The sequence below is a fragment of the Amblyomma maculatum genome, chromosome 3, assembly GCF_055883805.1.
Source record: "Amblyomma maculatum isolate TAMU_Amacu chromosome 3, ASM5588380v1, whole genome shotgun sequence".
NCBI classification, from domain to species: Eukaryota; Metazoa; Arthropoda; class Arachnida; order Ixodida; family Ixodidae; genus Amblyomma; species Amblyomma maculatum.
Window position 1 is genome coordinate 162,130,132 of NC_139346.1, and position 22,796 is coordinate 162,152,927.

At 46.2% G+C, this 22,796-nt stretch overlaps 1 protein-coding gene across 1 annotated transcript in view; it reads left to right on the forward strand.

The window, feature by feature from the left end:
- Window positions 1-22,796, forward strand: part of LOC146196685 (uncharacterized) — a 32,887-nt gene that overhangs the window by 5,041 nt on the left and 5,050 nt on the right. Inside the window, exons 4-12 of the mRNA XM_084597054.1 lie at window positions 1,633-2,109; window positions 9,213-9,370; window positions 10,052-10,245; window positions 10,919-10,973; window positions 11,973-12,092; window positions 12,601-12,720; window positions 13,142-13,222; window positions 16,213-16,296; window positions 22,412-22,574. Of these exons, the coding sequence (XP_084453180.1) occupies window positions 1,633-2,109; window positions 9,213-9,370; window positions 10,052-10,245; window positions 10,919-10,973; window positions 11,973-12,092; window positions 12,601-12,720; window positions 13,142-13,222; window positions 16,213-16,296; window positions 22,412-22,574 (1,452 nt within the window). The remainder of the gene's footprint in view (window positions 1-1,632; window positions 2,110-9,212; window positions 9,371-10,051; window positions 10,246-10,918; window positions 10,974-11,972; window positions 12,093-12,600; window positions 12,721-13,141; window positions 13,223-16,212; window positions 16,297-22,411; window positions 22,575-22,796) is intronic.

Below are 22,796 nucleotides of genomic sequence, written 5' to 3' on the forward strand. Positions count from 1 at the left end.
GCATGTGCTGCTTGCTGCAGCAGAGCTTCGCTCGAAAAATTAGGCTCAAGGGCAAGGGGACATAAAATTGGTCTAACGTTTTGCGGAACCCGACTCATGGCTTGTTCACGAAAACTATTTAGGCAAGTACTGTTGGCGCTGCCCTATAAACGATTGCCGCGTTATGATGTTACTGTCTTCTAATAACGTAAAAGTTATGCTTGGCATGGTAAGCTGCTTGTCTCAGCTTATCGCAGGAAGCTGGCGTCTAGCAGATTTCTGCTTACACTAATACTACGGTATTGTTCTTAAATCTATAACTTTATCATACCTTCGATATTTATCGTTTCCCACTGATCAAGTATCGTTCGGTTCTTGAGCGTCCAAAAAACGCAAGTGAATGCGAAGATGAGACAGCAAAGTTTCTTCATGTTCGCTCTGGGGGCCACATATGTTCAATACTGAATAGTTATGCAAGTATGCTGGGAAATACTAGATATACGCCAACGCATTGAGTTTCGCTAAGCTTGTGCGCTTAAAAATCGAGAACTGCTGAAATGATGTCCTTTACGCAAGAAACCCTACGGAAGGAATGAATGACGAATTGAATTCACGCTTGTTAAAATTTAGTCATACATTAAACACGAATTTACGCACGTTTCTTTGCATTTCGCAGCTTCAGAGAGCCCGAGTCATGCATCCGGCATCCTACATCAGTTTCAGCAGTCTTTAAGGCTAATCCGGTATTATCCCTGCACTTTCACAATTCAGCACCAAGGAAAGCAAGATTAAAAATTCATGCGCACAACAATGATTGGAAGCAGTGGTGGAGCACCATCGCTTATGAAATGCTTCTCGACTTTCCCAATTACAGCAATTAGTGTCCTCTAATTTGTTTTACCTACCATGCACTGATGTAGTGTCCTCCTTGTCCTAACCTATAGACTTAAGTGGGCTGAAAGCGATCATAAATACAACACAATTAGGACATCCCTGGAGAACCACAACTGCAACTCAGGGCAATTGTTCTTCTCGTGAAATGAACGTTATCGGAAAAACCACACTGTACAACAGTTTAGCTAAAGCATATTAATGGCTACAGTGCGGGACAGTCATGACTGCAAAGCTTGGCGAGAAAGGCACGGAGATAACAAGTCTTCGTAAGCTTCGCAGTACGTTACATCTCATCTACGAGGATAAACGCTCCCCAAAAATAAATGGGATCGTCTGTAGCAAAAGGGGGAAGGGGTGAGGAGAGGGTACCGGATAGATGCGGAGAAAGTGCAAAATATATATCGAAGGGAAGGAGACAGTCAATAATATTTTCTGGTGTTAACAAAAATATTACAAAATTTTGGAGACGAAGGCTCTCACGGCGACAGCTACTTGCCTGGTGTCATAACTGTGGTCAATGAAGCATCTCAGTTTTCAAAGAAATTTGAGACATTCATGTATGAAGATTGTTAAGGTCACGCACTTCACGCTGTCTTTGCCTGTCAACAAAAAGATCGAATTCAGAAACTACAAGTCAAATGTGAATGGCCTAAGTCTGCAGCACGCAATGTCGACCCACTTCAAGCGTGAAAAGGCACACAACTACGTGTATTTCTGGGCATGGACTTCTGTCATTGAAGACCTCATCTTTCTGCGCAGGCCAATGTTCTAACCGTGGCCCTGGTGCTGTGCCTGATCATTGTGGTCGACCGGTGGAGCAAGCTGGTGCTCTTCCTTGCGTACGGCGTCTGTGCGCGCTTCGGTCTTCGGCGCAAACGACTTTTTGTCGGTACGTGTCTCTGCTCGTTCGCCTTCGCCTGGCTCTTCTCCGGACCTTTGGTGGCCGTGACGTTGCTCTACTTCCTGGACCGCGTGATGTCCACCATATTCAAGGAGAACATGGACCACACTCCGGACGGGGTGGGACGTTCCTCACGCCACGGCTCAGTACAGGAGTCGACATCTTTGCGCTCTGTGTCGGCAGCCGACCAGGTGCTCTTCGACCGGCTCGCGCATATGGCAATGTCATTGAAGAAGCTGGAGAGCAGAAAGTGGCCCTACAGGTTACCTCGTTCCGGGGGCAAAGCCGACAATGTCGCAGCGCCGACGGCATCTTGCAAAGACGCTGTATCGCAGGTTCGTGTGCACATGAGAAAGCACAATATGGCGGCTCTGCTTTTCTCGGTAGTAACTTCCCTATGCGCAACCAAAGATAAACCGCCCAATCACTGCAGGTGATAAACTGGCTTGTCACTTTCTGGCGTCCCTCGTCGGTGTCATATGTTGTTTCATGCCATACGGGCACTGTAGGTGGACCCTGTATTTCTCTTCTATTTTGAAGTATATTAAAGTGTTGACCTCACGGCAGTTAAACCGCATCACATATTTGCAGTTATATATTCCGCATTACTTTCCTTCTACCTGGGGCAGAATTATGCTGTAAGATATGTTAAAATTTAGTTGTTGTTTTTTTTTTCAATAGTAATGATATCTATGATGTGTTTTAGAATGCAGTTATTTTGGCACAAATTTCTATTGCGTCGATGCGTACTGTTGGGAGAAGGGGGGGGGGGGGGGGAGTGTCGTATTTTATAAAGATTTATTTCCTATGGATATTTATCTTTAATTTCATTGCGCTTGACATTGGCGGGGCGGACGTAGCCCACGATAGCATTTGCCACTCTCCGCTAGGTCCAGTTAAACATTGGCAGTGATAGCGTTGACAGCCGAAGAATGGTGAGCCGATGGTTAACCACTGTGCATATCTCAGACAATTATTAACTATTGGCTGCAATGTGGTGCCCGTGTCGAATCTTGGTCGCGAATGAGACAATGCTTCCGTCGCTTCCAATAGACGACTCAAAGCCTTGCTATATCACCGCCATCATTCTTTGGATGGTTTTCCTGACATTATCGTGTGCATTTCTGACCATCAGTCATTCTACGACCAGCTACGCGAACATCTTTTCAGATGATATCTTAACATACTGTTACCTTTGTTCTGCAGTATCACAGTGTATTGTTGTTTGTTTTTTGTTATCGCCTTTTGTTTTTGTGTCTTGTGCGTTTTAATTTTTCGACAGCTCACGTTGGCCTCCACCAGGAATCTATGTGTAATTTTTGCCATTATGCCATGTGCAATAGCTTTTATATATATATATATATATATATATATATATATATATATATATATATATATATATATATATATATATATATATATATATATATATATATATATATATATTAAATTTTCCTCTTGTATGTGTCATTTTGTCCCCTTACTCAATTGCCTTCTGGGCTGTGTAAGGAATCTTGAATAAATAAATTGACAGTGGCCAATGCCACAGAAGCAGAGGGTCGTCCATTGAATCCTCTCCTTGGTGGCCTCCGCAGATTTATTTAGCCCAAATGAATTCATTTTCCCCTCTGGGGTCGTCTAATTGCGACCTGTCGGCCACCAGCCTCGGTAGACAAATTTCAACGACTGTCCGACTCTCCCAGTAGGGTCACAAGCGGATATACGAAATGCATCAGCTGGTACAATATCAGCATCGGAGCTGCTCATTTGGGATATCACTATTTCAAGACATATTTGTGCGCACGCTTCCAAGAGATGGAGGGGACAGGGAGAGGAGGATGAGGGGAGAGTGGAATTTGTGTTCCGCCTTTAGTACATTTCTTTAAACGGCCGAGCTGGGGAAGTTAACGAGAAAAACCATGTTGGGAGAGAAATGGTTCGGAGTAATGCTCTCCAAGCAGAGTGCTTGTATTTGATCTGGGCGGTTTCGTAAGCACATGAACAGGCGAAAAGTCCGCAGACGTGCAGCCTGACCTTGAATGTGAGTTGCTATAAGTAGTCGGTACGTATGAATGCGAGGTCCACACACATTTACGCATGTGTCCCAACTCTAGAACACTGACTAGAACAGAGGTCGTCACTACAGCTTTTTGATTTCGTTGAGTCTGTTGTTACGGCACACTTTCAAAGGAACACGTTGAGGAGCTTTATTCGATTATAGTTCTAATGAAATTTGTTTATCCGGCTCTTTGAGGCTATTTTAACATTTGTCTATCACCTAAAGACTCATCTGTCACCTCATAACGTTGACTTCAGGCATTTTTATGAGAATGCCAGTATACCGTACACTGATTAGAATTGCTCGTCGCGCGCATATTATTTGCTAACTTAGGGGGCTGATGGCAATAACTGCGTTTTGCTTTGTTATTTCTTATAGCTTATAAACCTCCGGTACCGATGACGGTGGGCTTTTCCTGATTAGTAAGCGATATCATATACCTACAGACCAACTTTTGCGTCTTCTGAGTTCGTCTTTTCAGTGTCAGTAGTGGGCAATTGCACTGGTATACTGGCAGCATTGCTTTGACGAATCGCTGCGTATTGCACAAAGTGATATTGGCTTCGTGAATTGTTTACAATCGTATGCATAACGGTAACTCTGTGGAAATGGATGGCTGTAATGGGCACCCATGGACGGCCATATTGCCTAGTGTACCGTCGGGTAGGCGACGTAGACTACTCGTATCAACTAATGTTCTGTAGCACTCATCATCATGTGCTATTAAAGATTCCTCAGGTGGTCTTGCAAGTTTCGTTAATATATTTTGTTCATTTTTTCAGCAGGACAGGTGAATGTTATGAAATTCTCCTTCGAAAATAACAAAGGAATGGTTCAACCATATATCCATTTATATTACGGTATGGTGTTTGTCGTTGTGGAACACGGTATGGAATACGGTTGAGCAGTATTTGTAGAAAAACCAACGTTCCGCAGCCATACCAGTAGGCAGGGCTGCGGAAGTGAAACACAAGCGAGAGCGACATCAACTGATTTGAGCAACGTCGAATAGTTATACCAACCTAGTCTCAACAACAGAGCCTATGTATGGCAACAAAGCCTATATCTGTATGTATATGTTCTATAGCGAAGCATTTTTCCACTTATTTTTCACAAGTATAATCTTGTTTGTAGTATTCGCCAGTCCATGTGGCTTTTTAGAGTTGATTTAGTTAGCACATAACAACGGAGTTTCAGCGACGGTTAAGTACAATTTAGTTATAGGTGTATGCTATAGAGAAAAATACATAATAAAATTCGCTACTGTCCTGCCGCGATCAATAAATCAGTTCAAAAATGCAGAATTAGAATGCAATATGTAACACCACTGAGATTGATTTGTAGCGTTCCTTGAGAAATAATACTCGGGCGCATGCTTACTTGCCTTAAATAAAGCACGATATTAGTTAAAACAAACTGACAGAGTGAGGCACGTAGACAGCGCCTGTTACAACCAAGGTTCAATCAAGTTTCATTTGCTACCCCGTCACAGATATTGCAAGTTCCGTTGTGAGCTCAACAAGTACAAAATGTCACAACTAAAGAGTATTTTTAGTTAATATGCATTAACTTCATTTCTTCACAACTAACTCACAAGATATCCTGCGCTCAACTTTTTTACTATAAGGTCACGATTCTCGGAGACTCGAGCCCTCAAATTGCCTTAAACGCAGAGAAAATGAAGAGATCGTTACGCACAGCTACAGCTCACACATCCACTCCTTTCGAAAAATCGCCTCTAAAGAGTTAACCTTCCCGTGCTTCGCTTCACTGTGATCAAGGCCTCCGTGTATGCGCGGAACTTCAATCTTTTTCCTTTCCTTCACCTTTTTTAAACCTCTGACGAGTGTGTGCTTTGTTACGTCGCTATGAATTTTCCTCGCAGACGAGATTCCGTCGAACCTTGGAGCTGAAGCGCATTATAGATAATTGACTGCTGAATCCTACATACATCCTGATAGAATATGTTTTTCCCATTTAGGGAGGGCGTCTTTGCCCGCTTCTGTTTTAATGCCTAGAAGTGCGCTCTGTGTCAAAAATGCAGGAGCGAACTGAGGGAGTGCCCTCCTCTGCCGATCCAGTCTGGGCAGTGAGGGCCATAGAGGTACCTCCTTTGGAAGCGCTCGGTACTGGAGCATACCCAAGCGCCGCTCTTCCCTCCCTTCCTGACTCAGGGCTCACTACAGTCGTCACGGACCAAAGAGGTAATAGTTAAAAAAACCTTTTTGCCGTGTTAGTGCTCCTCTTTCTATCTATATGGAGTGTATTGCGAAGAAATGTGGTCTGAGCGTGGCCGGTCTTGCGGAAGAAATGTACTTTACCTCCGAGGTATAGTCGTCGGTAGGGGGGTGCACAACCCCCCCCCCCCCCTCTACCCTACGCCGCATAAGCCTAACCGGTCCCTTGCGCGCTGTGGAATCTCAAATTGATTGTTTCAACCCCCCTCCCCCTCATGCTGCGATGCAACGGGCTTGCCGCCCTCAATAAAAGATCCTGACGACACCATAGCTTTTGTTCGTACGTAGACCGCAAATGGATAGCCGGCATATTGGAGCGAATAGCCGGCATATTGCAACATTTACGAAACCATTTTTACTCTATGACCGAAGTCATGAACTTTTTCATTCATTGCGCTAATAAACACAAAGTTTTACGGCTGTTCGATGACGCTGATCTTACTTTCATTTTATCGTTCCTTATTCAATTGTACTCCTTCTATTTTCGGCCTTCATGTAGCAGTTTTAGTAAAGAAGTTAGCTATGGATGTATACTTGATGAGCTCACTGGTATAGAGCGGTTATTTATGCAAGTTGGTAGACACTCATTTTGAACGACCAGAGCACACCGACGACAGAAAGTGTGTTCTTAAGTTATTTTTTGCGTGTCCTCTCTCAGAGCATCGTCATTGTGCGCTGCTGTTCTTTCAAAATGAACTCACTGTTTTGCATGTTTAATCTGTGACCTTCTCTACCACTGGTTTTTGTATGCCTCAAAAGTAGCTTGAAAAGAAACTGACTTTTAAAATTACCCACTCGCGACACTAATGTATCATGCATCTTTTGGCATAAACAAATTCTGTGTGTAAATGTGGGAGGAATAAGCGCATTTCATTCTGTATAATTTTCCCATTCTTCATATCTTCTTCGGCGTCGCAGATACCCTCAACCCAGACAAGTCACGCAGTTCTACCCAGGCAAATGAAATCCTGAAAGGCGAGAGTAAGCAGCTGCAAAGCCAGCAAGAAACTGGAGCACTGCCGTCTCTTCCCTCTTCGCTTATAGTTCCACTTCAGGGAAGAAATGACAAGCAGTCATCCCCACATTCAGCGACAGACGGCAGCCCCGGCAAAACAATCAAGCCTAACCGACAGCTCAGCTTGAAAGCTGTGTTCCGACGTAGAAACCAACGTACCAAGAGCAGGCGCAGCACAAACGCCGATGGCGTCAGTCCAGCCTCCCCGAGAAAACCGCGCAGTATATTGCTTCGCAGTGTAAGTTTCCTCGCCAGCCGGATTGCTCGAAAACCAATCGGTGATGCGAAACTACAGCAGACCGACGTAGAGAGCTCCCGTAGACACAACACAGATGGTGTGCCCTCTCACGAGTCAAAGCGCCAAGGAGGACTGCAACCTGACCTGACCAGCGAAAGAACGGCGCCTGTTGCTACCGCCGCTAGCGGTGGGTTCATGAATTCTTGGGAACGAGGAACAGCATTTGTCCCAGGGCACCCTCTTCCCTCTGCTCAAGATGATTCCGCCAATTCGAATGCGCCGCCTTCTCAACATGAGTTGGCAGCTGTGGTCCATATTCAGGGCGCTGGTCCGGTCACTGGCAATGTAATGCAACCACCAATTGCTCCCGCTGCCTCTGCCACCCATCTTGGCGCCCAAAACACGCTTCCTTCCATCACTGCGAGCGCAGGCTCCTCTGTCTCTGTTAGGCTTGCTTCCGTGGTGCCTGACCCTGAGCTCTTGACGAAACCGATTGGCGCAGGTATTAAAACTGGCCGTACAACGCCGGAAAGACGGAGTAATCTGCCCAGTGAAAATTCTGGTTTTGCGAAGGCTTCTGAACCTTTCCAATGCGAGGAGAAAGGCCTGTCGCACGAAGCCAAAAGCTACGGCGCAACTAGTACTGAAACAGCACCTCAGCCAGCTGCCACAGAGAGTGAAAAATCGAGCCTCTCGTTTACAGGTAAAGATCCTGTGATCATATCGGAAAAGCGCTCACAAAAAACAAAAAAGGATTCTCTGGGCAAGTCATTGCACCACCATTCCCGACATAGGAAGAGCAAAACATCTCTACCAGGGCGTACTGGTGGATTTCAAGCCATTTGCGAGGAAAATCGAGAGCACGTTTCGCGCGAAAGCTCGGCTGCAAATCTTTCAGCTAACAAAGAGCGATCAACGGGAAAAAAAGTTTCATCCACTCCACCGGAAGAGAAAAAACACCAGTCAAAATCCAGCATTCACAAAGACGTTCCTGCCAAGACAAATCGGAAGTCGGATGTAAAGGGCACAGATGAGGCTCATGGCAGCCATCTTGACGAAAAGGGAGAAAAGGTGAAGGGAAAGCATTCTCACAAAATGAGCAAGGATTCGCTAAATAATCAGCCGCACTTACACCCTCAGAAAACTATCGAAAAGTATTGTAGCTTACCAGACGGACACGTGCATGGCAAGAGCCCATCGGCACAGTTGGCTGTGAGCATGCCTGTAACCACAGAAGCTCCGGAGGCTCAGTCAAAACGCGGATCGACGCGTGAAAGACACCACGGCAACTATGGAGAGGACCACAGCAATGGCAGCCGAAAGTCAAAGACGTCTGTGAAAAGCCGTCTTGGATGGAACGTGCCTGAAGTCAAGGACCACGCTGCGGAAACTCTGAAGACTTCTTCAGCACAGGAGGGCGAACAAAAGCATGCGAATAAAAGGCTCAGTAGCAGAGATGTCTCTTCCAAGTTTATAGCAAGCGACAAGCTGCAAGCGGAGCAGCCAACCGAAGTCAACCAGAGTTCATTGAGCATGAGCGCTCTCAAAGCATCGACGCTGGCTAAAGAAGAAGAGCCTATTCAAACAGCCGGATCGGCTCCTTCTGAAGAAACTCGCCGAAGCCAGAACTACAAACTGACGACAGATTCCGTGCCATTGGCACCACAACCACAGCGGGCTGCAAGCAGCGCTACTGCGCTGAATGCAAGTGGTCCAACTGAGTTTGATGCCACCAGCACAATGGAGCTTAAACGGAAACAATCCGGGGTATCTTTTGACGCGGACATTTTAGGAGAAATGAGAACTGAGTCAGTGCCTCTGATGGTAAGTACACCGAAGCTCTTGATTAAAGCTCGCGGCTGACGTAGCATATTATGTTTCCGTCGCAGTCTAGGGTAACTCTGCATCCAGAGGAAGCGCCTGCCCAACCCTCGCAGGAGCGGCGCCAGTCTATTATACTAAAGACTTCCAGCCTGACGGCGACGCCGTTCCGAAGAAGGCGGGAATCCTCGGTTGACTTTCGTGGTGCAAATATTACTATCATAAGGTAAGTCTTAAAATTTCCAGAAACTTCATTTACGGAAGCACCGTCCCCACTTGTGATCAATTCGCTCCCGCCTTACCATCTGATCTGCTGACCGCCCTGGTTAGCTCAGTTGATAGAGCGAATGCCCCAGAAAGGCGGTTGTGCCAGGTTCAGTCCTGATCCTGGATAGCTGAGTTGGTAGAGCTACTGCTCCAGAAAGGCGATTCATGGTCCCGGGTTCAGTCCTTGGACCAGGACGAATTTTTCTTTACATACAAAGTTTCTGAGAAAGCTGTATAGATTTCCTTTGTAGCCCCATGGCTGCGCTTGGGTGGATGTCAATGAGTAATTACTCCCTTATTACTCCTTCTTATGACCCTTTAAAGAAGGGCTTTCTATTTGTGTTGCTCCTGCCAAGTTGGGTAGCATACATTATACCATGTGTCTACCGATATGAATCACTTCAAGTTAAGGGGAAGTACGAAAAGGAAAGAGAAACCTGCAAAACCAGGGCTAACCATGCTAATTCGCGATAATTCGCGATTAGCCCAAGGCTAAAGCATCACGGTGATTTTCTATTTCGCTCACAAGGTCAATGGCGGATATTCTCAAGAAGGAGATGTAAGAAGTAACCAGCGCCCAAACGCATCTAAGAATTATCGGAAGGGAATGTACCAAACGAGTTTCTCTGCCATTTTGCAGCCCTCTGCAGCAGCTGGCAGGCGCTCCTCCACTCCGTCGTCTATCCGTGTCCAGCCGCGCCTCCAGCGGCAGTATTTCATCCCTGGGGGCGGACCCCGAGAGTCGAGGCCGAATTCCCATCACGTTGCGCCGCATGACACGTACGCGCAGCAGCTACGGCTTCGAAGACACCATCTCGCGTCGTCCTTCCATCGGTGAGGAGGAGTCCCTGTAACCTTTCGATCTGTCCAGTCATTTTCCCGGTGACATTTGTAAAGTTTCGTTGGTTTTCTTTCACTGGAAGCTACTCTCCTGGCGTGATGGCATCACGCCGATCGTGGCAGAAACACCGCGAAATGCCACTTGATTTCGTGAACGCGCCCCAATCTAGCGCTAGGATGTCTTAAAGACGTGTTTTGAGAAGCATGACGAGATTTATTGGCATCGATGCCATCTTGTTGAGGAAACTACGCGATAATTGCGCAAGCAGTTGATGGATCAAGATACTTGCCACTTGACCGGACAGAGATGCACTAGCAGAAGGCTAATAAGATTTTTTAACTGCTAGACTAAGCTGCCACGGTCCGGTCGTTTGGTGAGAAATCGTCGTATTCAGTTAAGGATGAGTGAGTATTTAAACGTGATACCTAAGAAGAACGTTTTGCAGGAAACTCTAAGGAAAGCGTTTTTTTTGTTTCAAATTCCAGGAATTGTCAACACGTAGTATTGTTAGGGTTTGGATTGTAACTCATTTTAAATCTGATAAGAACTTATGTGGTAGTCTGATAGATGTTTCTTAAATAGGTTTCAAATATACCGCTTATGACACACATTATTGACAGGGAAACCTCAGAATTCTGGCCTCTAGTTAACGTCTTTCTCTTTCAGGCGGCCAAATAGCAAGCCAAGACCTTTCATTACTGAGGATGAAGAAGGCCAATTGGTAAGAGCCACCGCGTTCATGCCAACACGAGTTTCGATGCATGTAATGGAGGAAATGATTCCGTTTCGCAAAAAATACCGACATTATACCCAAGACTTGAAGACGGTGAAGCCGGTAACATCTATCGCGAAGATATCTTGTGGCTGCCGAAGACAAGGCGCCTCTAATCCCTCAGAAAACATTCTGTCCCTACGCAGGAGAACTTGTAAGTGCAAGTTGTCCGATTATGAATCTGCGTCATTGGATTCTAGGCGCGTAAAAACAATGCGCGAGGAAACTGTGTACATCGTGTACGTGGATTCCGCTTCTCAGCCGAAGTTGAATTGTACCAGACATAGCGCGCTTTTCGTTTACGAATGTGAGAAAGCCGCCATGTTTCTCGAGACATCTCTGATCCTCTAAGAAACCCTATCACATTTTACCAGTGCCCAAAAATGTCTATCAAAGTCCTAGGCCCTGAAAAACTTTCCTCCTAAAAATGTTAATAAAGAGCCCATTATGATGAGAGGGTTTAAGCACAGATATTTATTACGACAATGCCTGAATACCCTCAGGAATTCGGGCACCCTTACAAAGCTTATCTAATTTTTCGCGTCTATGTAGCACACAGCGAAGTAGCCTGATGTATTTCACGGTCGAATGAGCGCTGAAGCTGTCCCAAAATTTGTGAGAACATTATCTAAAACTGGTGGTCTGTTCCCGTTTTTCGCTCAGTTTACTATGGTGCACTTTCTTTCGTGTTATATTTCTCAGGCTTCTCACATTTCCCCTGGCACTAACGTCGCGTGTGAATTTCGCTCATTGTTTGTTAGAATGCAAACTACCAAAACTTTCCATTATTCCTTCCAAGACTAACTGAACTTCACTATTTCTTTATCTTCCTCTCTCCATCTCTATAGTGACATTTTGTATTCTAATCATCATTAGATTTCATGGTTTTCGATACACAATGTCAGCTCCCATGCACTATAGCTTAACCCACTTCTGTCATGAATGCAGTGCCCGAACCGACATCCACAACGCGTTCCTCCTCGGTTCGGCATTGATGATCGTGCTCGGAAATATTTGCAGCTTCCGCTCCGATGGCAACAATCTGGTCCTAAGAAGATTTTCCAACACGTGAGTCTAATAGATAGCTTTGAACTCCATTACATTGACCACAGTTCTCTCGACAGGTTCACCTGTAGATGCCAACATTTTGCAACGCCATCACGATTTTCTTGAACACACCGGCGCCGAAGGCTCGTGCGATTTAGCACTCCCGCATTAAACATGTGCACTCACTGTTGGAAGCGAAGTGTAGAAATCACTATCTAATATAACGAAAGAAAGTTTCTGATTATTGAAATTTCGGCACTCTGGCTCACTGAAACAGACCGTCGGATTTTCCACTTGAGTCATGCGTTATATACTGCAAGCATTCATTCCCAAGTTTATTCTTTTGTAGCAGTAATTATTTAACATGACAAAGCATAATTATGGCGAGTGGAAAGTGTATTTTCCAAGAAACAAAATAAAGGTCATCATTGCTTGTATAGAGCACAGCCACGACATTTACTTTTTCTATGTAACAACTTTCCTGTCCATAGTCTTAACGACAGCAAACCGAACATGCTTTTGCTTGTAGGGCTGACACTGCCAACCAGTCCGTCAGCACTTTCATTTGGACGATCGCGACGCTACCTGGATGTCTTGTGGCACTGTTCACGTGCACGGTCGTCATCTGGCTCGTCTACATCAGGCCCCAGTAAGGAACTTTTCTGCCACTTCGCGAGTGAGCGCGAAAGTGGCCTTGTCACGTCGCGGACTGAATGGGGCAGTATGAGCGAGAACGGGGAGAGAACCACGGTTTGACTGGAAACAGGCTTCCACGTTGATGTATAAGATGGACTTGTTAGATTAGTAAATGCGATCACAACCTGTATCGAACTTACATTTGGTTAGTTGCGTCAGTTACGTGATTGTTAAACCTTCTTGAATCGCATCGTTCATATTCTTCACTCTATTCTTCATATTCCAACTATGCCCCTTAAAAGAACACTGCCACTTGTGCCAGGCAGTCGAACAAGGGACAGTTTAGACATGTTATATCTGGTGATTGCACTGTGCTTTCTAGAGTGAATCTGTTGAAAAGTCTCAAAACCTTTTTGTTTTCTCTTCTTGCGCAGCGAACCAGAGCCATTGTCGCCCGAGAATATTGCCGTTATGCGAAATGCTCGAGACAAGGCTGCGAGCTCAGCTAAGCGAAGGTGGGGAGTAATTTATTTCACCTACCACTCATTGCTACTCATCAATTCATGAGTAGAACTCATATTTCCTTTTGAATTCAGTAGATGAGAATTTAATAGGTGCAATAAACGCCGTATCAATGTTCTACAAACAAGAAGCTTCAGTGTAGAGAGCCCATTGTACTACGTACCCAAGCTAAATGTAACCATTTTAAAAAGTCGGGAGATACCTAGCCCATTATTACCGGCGGAGAGCTTTTGAGAGTTTCATGACCTAGCCAACAGTATTATTTTGTTCTCTATAACTTATTAAATAGTACAGACTAATTAGACAGAATTTCAATTATTGGTGCCGGGAAGAAATTGTCAACGCGAAAGTTTTATATCCTTTTGAAAGACAGTTGACCGAAACAGTGTTGCCAAGTTAGCAGCTTTCCCACTAAGTTTAGCGGGTTTTATAACTGTTTAGCGGGAAAAAAGTGTTGCATAGCGGAAAGCGTGATTTTTAGCGGATTTTAGGATTTGTTGGCTTTTATTTAAGCGGTTTTGCGTGGTCCTGCACTTTAAACCGAAAACTTTACTGGCCTATCAGGAGCGCGCAAACTCGACCTCGAGAAACCAGCCATGCACACGCACGTGCACGTGCGGCGCGCCGAGTCGGCGGCGCTGGCTTCTTCTATTTTGCACACCTGCTGCTGCTTCTTCCCATACCCAGTAAACTTCATTCATCTCGGCGAACATCTCCACAGATATGCAGACATTTAGTTTAGCGCTGCCGCTTACCGCGGCCGTCTACTGCTACCGCGCACCGTCAGCACAGCACGCGCTGATTGGTCGCCGCGTGCGGCGTCTGCTGAAATTTGGTAGGAACGTGGCACCATCTGTCGCCATCAGGGTGATCTGAGTATGCGTACTGACGCTCGCGCGGTAGCGGTAGGCGGTAGCGGTAAGCAGTAGTGCTAAACTAAAAGCCTTTCAGTCCCCTGCCTACCATATCCCGTTACCTCCACCGCTGCCCATCTGGCTCCGTTCCTGATATCTCCTTCCTCAAAATTCTCTCGACACCTTCGTCTAGACCAGCTTGAGGTGTCCTTGAGACTTGCATACAGACATTGAGTAGTCGTGCGCTGGTCGCAGACATCCATTGGGGAGTTAAACCAGAGAAAACCATGTCTGACCACGCTTAATCAAATTTCCACTCGCTAAACTGGGGTCAGGTCTGTGTGGGTCTTACCTGGTTTAGCATTACAGAATAACCAAGCATAAAATATATTTCGCTTACATGACCGGACTTATCCGAGCTAAGCCGTACTCATATTTTTGTTAGATTAGTTTTGTTTTTCTTAAACTTATGCTGTATTCTGCAAAAAAGCTTTCATGTGACAGCACGAGGTCCCTGAGATGCCAAGGTGACAAATATCGGATAAGCCCAATAAACCTTGAATTGATTTAAGGAACATTTCTTTAATGTAATTGTCGGGTCTGCTGTTTCCGGGCACGCAGTCCGGTAGACTGGGACCTGCCATGCAGAAGCAGAAGTTTAGGAAAGAGTGGCTCAAGTTTCAAGTCAAAAGGATGATTTGTATTATATTTAATCAATCAATCAATCAATTTATTTCCAGTTTTCTTTACAAGGAAACTAAGGGCGGCAAGAAAAAAAGCAGTCATTACGACCGCTTGACAAGCCTCGCCAAACCTACAAGGAGGCATTTTTGTAGCGAATGAAAGGGGGATTATTTATATTAATATTTATGTTGTTTGCAGAATCAATACAAGAATAGAATGCGCGAAACCTAGTAGTTTAATAGATTTTGGGCCTTCTTGTCGTGGATTTGTTATTTTTGAATTGATGACACTGGACTGAAATGCTTGCAAACAACTGTTTGCACAAACCACATTTTTGAAGCAAAAGCTCCACTACACCATGTATCAGCCAGCTAAACCTAGCCGTCCGCTTTACCTTCAACGAGTAAGAGGTAACGGTGTGTCTAATAGCTTATAAATAATCATATGGTACCAACTATACATGGTGTACCACCACTTGACCTTTGCAATTTGATCTTAACGTTTGACGGCGGATACAACATCACGTGTTCCCTCTTGTATATAGTTGACGGCGTCCTCGACTCCATAGTATGACCAATTCAATCGCTGGACACCACGTCTGTCCCTGTCTAAATCTAAGCCTAACCAATGCAAACCAAACGAAATATGCTTCTTCTAACTAGTTTTAGCGGGGTTAAACATCAGCGCATTTGTTTTTTGGTCTTAACGAGAACTCTCACAATCAAACGTTCCAAGTGAGAGCGGCGCCACTTCGACGTCCCAAGCACCTCTCAAAGAAGGAAATCCGCTATACGAGTCGCCTGTCATGTGGCAGGTTTCTTCAATGTCTTTTAAGTAAAGCTAGCCGTTTTTCAAAATGATCTACGTTTATATTGACGCTCGGTTCTCAAAGGCAATAAAAATGTTATCTAATTAGTATTTATTATGTAGATTGGCAAGCAAACGAATACTGCTGACAAGGCCAGGCGACTCTCAAAAGCTCTCAGAATGCTTCACTAAACTAAGACATTCCGTGTTTTTAAATTCTTGGTTACGCTTGGCTTGGATATTAGAATATTTGGTGCATGATTTCATTCTCGCTTAAAGGAAGTAGAAAAAGGCTAGCCTCGGCAGATATTTCTCGACGCTTGGATTGTGCGCCGATTTTATTCGAGGGCCACAACACACCACTATTGGTCATGTAGAACGCAATGTTTATTCGATCCCATAGCGTATCCATCTGTCCGAATATTACGTAAGATATACACAATCGGACAGGTGTTACGATTTTGCGAATCTTACCTCAAATTTTATGTAGAAAATTGACTTGTGGAAACATGCGCAGTTTATGAAAAGGACACCGTTGCTGCCGATATCGAACAAACTGAAAATAGTTTCCACTTTCTTTTTTAGAATTTCCATCTCGTTTTCACCGCCATCATGTGTGTCCTGTCCTTTCTTCGCAGAGGCGTCGAGTGTGCCTACGCCACGTATTTCGTCCTTTTCAGCCTGTCGTACGGGCCTCCGCTTGTGCTCGGGATGGAACCACGGTAAGCCATCCTCTTTGTATTCAGCCTTTGGAATTACAGGGGAGGAATTACAACACCTTGCAGGTCATTTAACGACGCACGTGAACTTCTGAGAAACAACAAAGTGGTCAGGATACCTGGCGGCATTCGCACTGACCTGGCTTTGTTTTAGATTTGCTTGCACTCCTGTGAGAAAAACGATGAGTGGTGTGGAGACTGCTATTTACGGCAGGGAAAGGCTGTCACTGATATACGCATGTCATCCCTATTGAAAAAAATGTGTATGTTATTTGGTATGATCCCCTACAAACCAAGTTGTACGAGGTTATTGCATCCCACACACATGGTCCATGTGATGCTTTATGATCCATATGATCCTGAATGATCCATATGATCTATATGAGATCAGACAAGTGTGATCCGAATGATCCATATGATACCAGAATCTGTATGAGAGATCAATCATCGTACACTCATATAGATCCCAACCATATGATGTTACAAATGCAAATTACATTATTCCACATGATAAATGATGTAGATAGGTGACTGTCACGCACAGCTGACCCTATAGTAAAACTTCATCGGACCACTGCAAATGATACCACGATACCACCGCCACTGCCTTGAGGAAGCATGTAGTGGGTATAGGCAATATGTTCATTGATATATAGCTCTTGCTTCCACTACAAATTATTTATTCTGACTCAACAGGTAGCGAAGAATACAAGTAATATGCCTGTTGTGCACTTGCGGTCATGCGTGCTATTTGGTAGTTCAGGGCACGGACGCGGTCGATGACAACATAAGGGCCAGCATAATGCGCCAACATTTTCTGGGCTAAACCACGCTTCCGGAGAGATCGCTAAAGCCACACTAAGCCTCCAGGTGCGTGAGGCACATGGCGATTCCGGCTGTCGTACCGAGCTTTGAAACGCTCTAGAGAAGCGAGTATCCGCAAACGGGCAAGAGTTTCGGCGATGCATGGTTCGTCATGGACGGGGAAAATGGCATCGAGAGAACACCGAGTAGCACGGGCATAGAGAAGAACGAACCAGCTGTATGCGGTCGTTTCATGTGTTGCAGTGTTGAAGGAAAACGTTATAAACGCAGTATAGTATCCCAGTTCTTGTGGTCTTATGCGATGTACAAAAAGAGCACGTTGACGAGTGTGCAGTTTGTGCGCTCCATCAAACTGTTGGTGGGAGCGTTATATGGTGTGGAGGGTCGAAAATGCGACGAGCACCAACGGAGAAGCTCTTCCATATCATCTGCCATACACTGACGACCTCGGTCCCTGATGATCACACGCGGAGGTCTATGGGGCAGAATGACAGAACGGAGCAAAACCAGGGACACATGACCAGCGGTGGCTGAAAGAAGAGCAACCGTTTCACAATAGTGGGAGATGTAGTCTGCACAAAGCACGATACAACGATTTCCGTCGGAAGACTTCGGGAAGGAACCCATAAGGTCGATTCCGACTTTCTCGGATGCACCACGTGGTGGAGTCACAGGATGCAGCAGGCCCTTTGACGTGGACGTAGAGAATTTATGCCCCTGGCCCTGAGTGCAGCTCTCCACACATTGCTCAGTCGTCTGGCGCATCTTCGGCCGATAAAACCTGTCGCGGGTATGGTGGAGCGTTCGAGCAGAGCCGAGGTGACCGGAAGTGGGGTCGTCGTACATGGCACGCAGGACGTATGAGCGGTTGCTCTCGGGAACCACGAGTAGAAAATTCGTGTCAGTTTTTAAGTAAGCCTTTTTGTACAGGGGTCCACCATGGAGACAAAACCGGCTGGTAACTGGAATCGCGCGCAGCCGCAAGCAGTGGCTCGAGGCTTATGTCGGTCGCTTGCGCATTCCGCAGAGCCAAGGCGTCGGGAAACTCAGGCAGGACGGAGGCGATATAGCGATCGAAGTCGGCAGAGTCAGTTTTGAGTGTAAATGTAGCAATCTAAAATACTGCATATGAAAACGACCGTGCATCTCAAGGTATATGCATAGACGGCAGTAAGTACGCACGTAATGAGCCTGCACGCATAAAGCGCCCGTTCTGCCACCACGGCTCCGGTGTATGTACCTGCTTCGTGGATACAACAGGAAAGATTCAGTTTGCAGTCTACCGGCAGTGTAACACCCCTGTCACACAGGCATTTCGAAGACATTCCGACCGATAGTTAATCGGCTCAGAAGCCTTTCAGCACTGCTACACGGCGCGGTTTCAATAGCGATTGAGTCATTGAGAGGAGCAGTTCGAATCCTATCGAAATCTCGGAAGAAATCGAGCCTTGGCAGCTTCCACTGTCGGAAGCGCCGCGCTCTTTGCAACGCATTGGGAAATGAAATCAGAGCATAGTAATCACTTAAACCGTATGAAACTTGTTCCTGAAAAAAAAAAAAATTATCGGCTTCGAAGCGCAGTAGCAGTCGCAATACCGCTGTTGCCAGCGATACAAAAACAACCGAAACTAGCTTGTTGAAAAATGCAAGAATACCATTCAGGTTTCCCGAAACGACAGTATTTATTTCAAGAGTGGATATGATGGAGGGGGGGGGGGGGGGGGGGGGGGGGGGGCTTTAACTAATGATAATTTGGCTTGTTTGCTTTTCGAGGTTAAAATTGCCGGTTGATTTCTTGGACGCCCAGAAATTATTGTGGGCTACATGTGGCGCCCCTGCACCTCGGTGTGAAAAGATGAAATCCCTCAACGGCGATGGAGTTTGCTGTGAACCAGGGGCACAACTGCTAGCCGCAAAGGACTACGGGTAGAGGCACCGCGGTATTGCAGGCACCACAGTAATCAGCACCAGAGCCAGCTTCTCGCGTAGAGGAGACCATGGCTATGGAAGTGGAGAATAGGGGGATGGTCAAGAGGCCGCCACCAGCGGATGAGAAGGCTAATGCAAAGAGGGTGGCAGAGACATTGGCGGCGGACACGCCACAGCTGGTAGTTAAAGTCACCAGTCTTAGGGCAGATTTGATTACTATTGCAGAAATAGCAGGAAAACTAGAAGAAAGACGGGATAGGTTGGAGGCTCTAGCGGAGACTACTGAAGCCAGACTGAACAAAATTGAGGAGAGCCAATTGATGCCTTCACCGGTAATTTCAGGGCGGTACAGACTCAGATTATGGACTGTTTCAGCAGCCCAATGCTATGCTGGTGGCTAGACTGCTTCTTGTGTCGGCCAAGCACCGACGTTAGTTAGGGCATTGCCTAATCATGGCCTGTGGCCAGCAAACTGATGTTTGGCAATGGAATTGCAGGCGCTGCCGTCGCAAGCGGGGAAACCTGCAATTACATATACAAAATCTGGACAGAAAGTCGGACATTATAACTTTACAGGAGGCCAGTGGATCTGTGAAATTACCGGGATATAAGGGATGTACGCCGCCTGAGGTTCATCCAAGGGATGTATCAGGCGTCCTCACGGCGGTGCTAGTTCAACGCAACACCACTGCAATTCAGCATACCATAGACGGCAGCAGGGAGGACTACGTCCTACTAGATGTTGTTCCCAAATTAAACGACGAAAAGAGTCTATTTGTTCTCAATGTCTATTGTTCTCCAAGAGATAAAGGGGTGGGCTTGCCAGCTCCTGCTAATGACCAACGTCTAGCGGCTAGAGCACAGCTTGTTGCAGTGGGAGATTTAATGCACATCATCTGGAGTGGGGTTGCATTAGAGCCAGCCCACATGGAAATCAGCTTTGGCAGGCGGCCCAGGATCTGCGGGGGATGATCTTGAACAACCCATTAGATCACACGAGGATAGGCAACAGCGTTAGCATGGATACATCTCCCGACCTCACATTTGCGAAGAGTATCCGGGTTGCAAAAGTGACAAGCACGGGACAAGCGCTGCAAAATGATCACTATATCCTCTCCACGGCGTTTAGTGCCACGAAGCGCAATGATTTGGACAGATTTTGGAAAGTCATGCAGAATGCGGTTAATGGGGAAGTCACGGGCTTAGGAGCCTGGATTGAGGCGATCAAGCAGGATGTTACGAATACTACGAAAGAGGTTCCGATGGAGGAGGAGGGCTTTACGGCGGTCTCTAGACTTTTACACTGTGGGAAGCGCATTCGAATCTCCTGGGGAGGTGGAAGAAGCAAAAGTATATGGGGTTCTCTGAGCTTTTTGTATTTAGAGCTAAACCAAGGGGGATACAGGCGAGGCACTATGTGCCACCACCGCAGCTAGAGGTAACGGTTAGGGGTGCGCCTTTCACTGAGGTTCGAACGATCAGGATTCTGGGCATGTATTTGCAGACTAACCGGAAGAAGGCCTTAGGAAAACTTAATAATACGGGAAACGCTATCCTGACACTCATTAGGAAAATCGCCAATAGTAAGGGAGGGGTGCGAGAAAAGGAGTTATGTCAGCTGGTGCAGGCGTTCGTGATCAGTAGAATAGTATATGCAACACCTTTTATGAAATTGCCCGCCACGGAGAAAAACAAGGTGGATGCTACAATTAGACAGGCGTATAAGGCGGCCCTTGAGTTACCTAAATATGCGTTCACAGAAAGGCTGCTGAAATTAGGGGTGCACAAAACCCTGGAAGAACTACGGCAGGCGCAGCTGGTGGTGCAACTCGGTAGGCTTTCGAAAACAAAAGCGGTAAGGGACGTATTGGACAAGATTAGCATTGGGATTGAGGCTCCAGCCGGGGATATGAAAGTACAGGTGAGGCAGGAAAGGCACAAAGGGATGTACAGTCTTTGTCAAAAGTATACAGCCCAAGGGTTTTTCTTTTCAGCCCCGTAACAGGGCTCGTAACGCAACTCTATCGTTCGAAAGCTCGTATATGACAAATCTTGTCCTCATCCTCCTCTAGCTTGCATTCATATTCCAGTATTGCTGCCAGGAGCTGCGTTACAGGACTTAGAAGCGAACCACTTGGGCCGCATACTTTGACAAAGACTGTACATAAAGCCTTTTCCCAAAAATGTGCATCCGGTATATTATGAAGGTCGCAGGAATGCAAGAGCCAGAACTTCGCAAGCTAAGTTTGGGAACTACAAAGGAGCGGTTATGTAGACGTTGCAGATTATAAGGACAAGGACGCATTTGCAGTTGTGGTGGACGGACGAGGCGATCGCTGACCTCTGGATCAGTCAGAACTCGTTCCTCAGAAACTGAAGAAGACGCAGATATAGCATTTGCTAAATCTCACACAACGCTGACCTGATATTGAGCAATTCAAAAACAGCCATCCGAAATTTGGCGAGGGGCAGAATATCTGGTACAGCGGACTTCTTAATCAGGCCAAAGGAGGAGAGCATAGGGAGGTGGAAATTGTACGGGTACCGGCACACTCTGGGAACCCTGGGATCGAGGCGGCTCACGTGAATGCTCGAGAATTCGTCAGTCGGTCAGATGAACCGTTGGTTCCGGGTGGTCCACGAAAGATGGGCTGGTATCCTTTCACGATATCACAAATCACTATAAACTTTAGCTGAGGATTTATCCTCCCCGGGCAAGCAATTGATCAAGACACAAGAATGCGCCTGGCGAAGTCTGCAGAACCGCTCTTTCCTCAATCCCTATATATTGAGTAAAATAGTAGATGGTGCCAGGAGCTGGCAACATATGACCATGTCCTATGGGAGTGCAGCATAGCACCGCCGCCAGCGGATATAATGCGAGATCCTTCTTTCAAGTAATGGGAGGCCGTGTTGGACAGCTCAGATCCGGTCGTCCAGACCAGGGCCTTGGATTGGGGCGACCAGGTCACCGTCAGCTATGGGTTGATGGCCACCCAGCACGGAACCGACTGCACGTGCTGTCTGACCAAATAGTTTTCCCATCTATCCATTCGAGTTCGATTGCGACTAAAAATATAAGGCTCTCGACTCAAAGGTCTTTGAAAATGGCCGTGTGATTGGGATGTAAATATAAATAGCAGCACAAACCAGCGTGCGGAATGCAAAGCGTTACACTAATTAATTTTGTGCACGTCCATTAGGGAATGTATTTTAAAGGTGATGTGATACTTAGGTGTCTTTCTGTGAACACTGCACGAAGCCAAATAGGAAGGATCGTCGGTCGGAGCGGGATCTTCCATTTATCAGCGGTTAAGCCACCGTAGCGAGCCAATGTGAACCGGATACCTTGTCGCACTTGCAGGAATACACTGCTGGTCGCACTGGCTTCGATGATCCTCCTGACGAGCGCACTGACATCGGGCGTGCGAGCTGCCTTTGAGTTCATCCGGAATGTCTGGGAGATGCTTCCATGGGGCGTCCTATTGATCCTCGGAGCGACATTCGTCGCGTCGGAGCTAGTGCAGGTAAGCTGCGCGCTGCATGTGACTTAGCAGTGAAGAAAGGAATATTTCGGGGCATTTATTCGCTGGTAGTGACTATAATTCAGATTTTATGCCCTGATTTCTAATAGTTAACATTTGTTAAGTGTTAGGGCTGCTCTCAGTGAAAAAATGACCAAAGCGTGTTTGGGTGAACTGCGCCCCGAAGTGGTTCCAGCTGTACAAAAAGAGGAGTGTGCTTCGGTA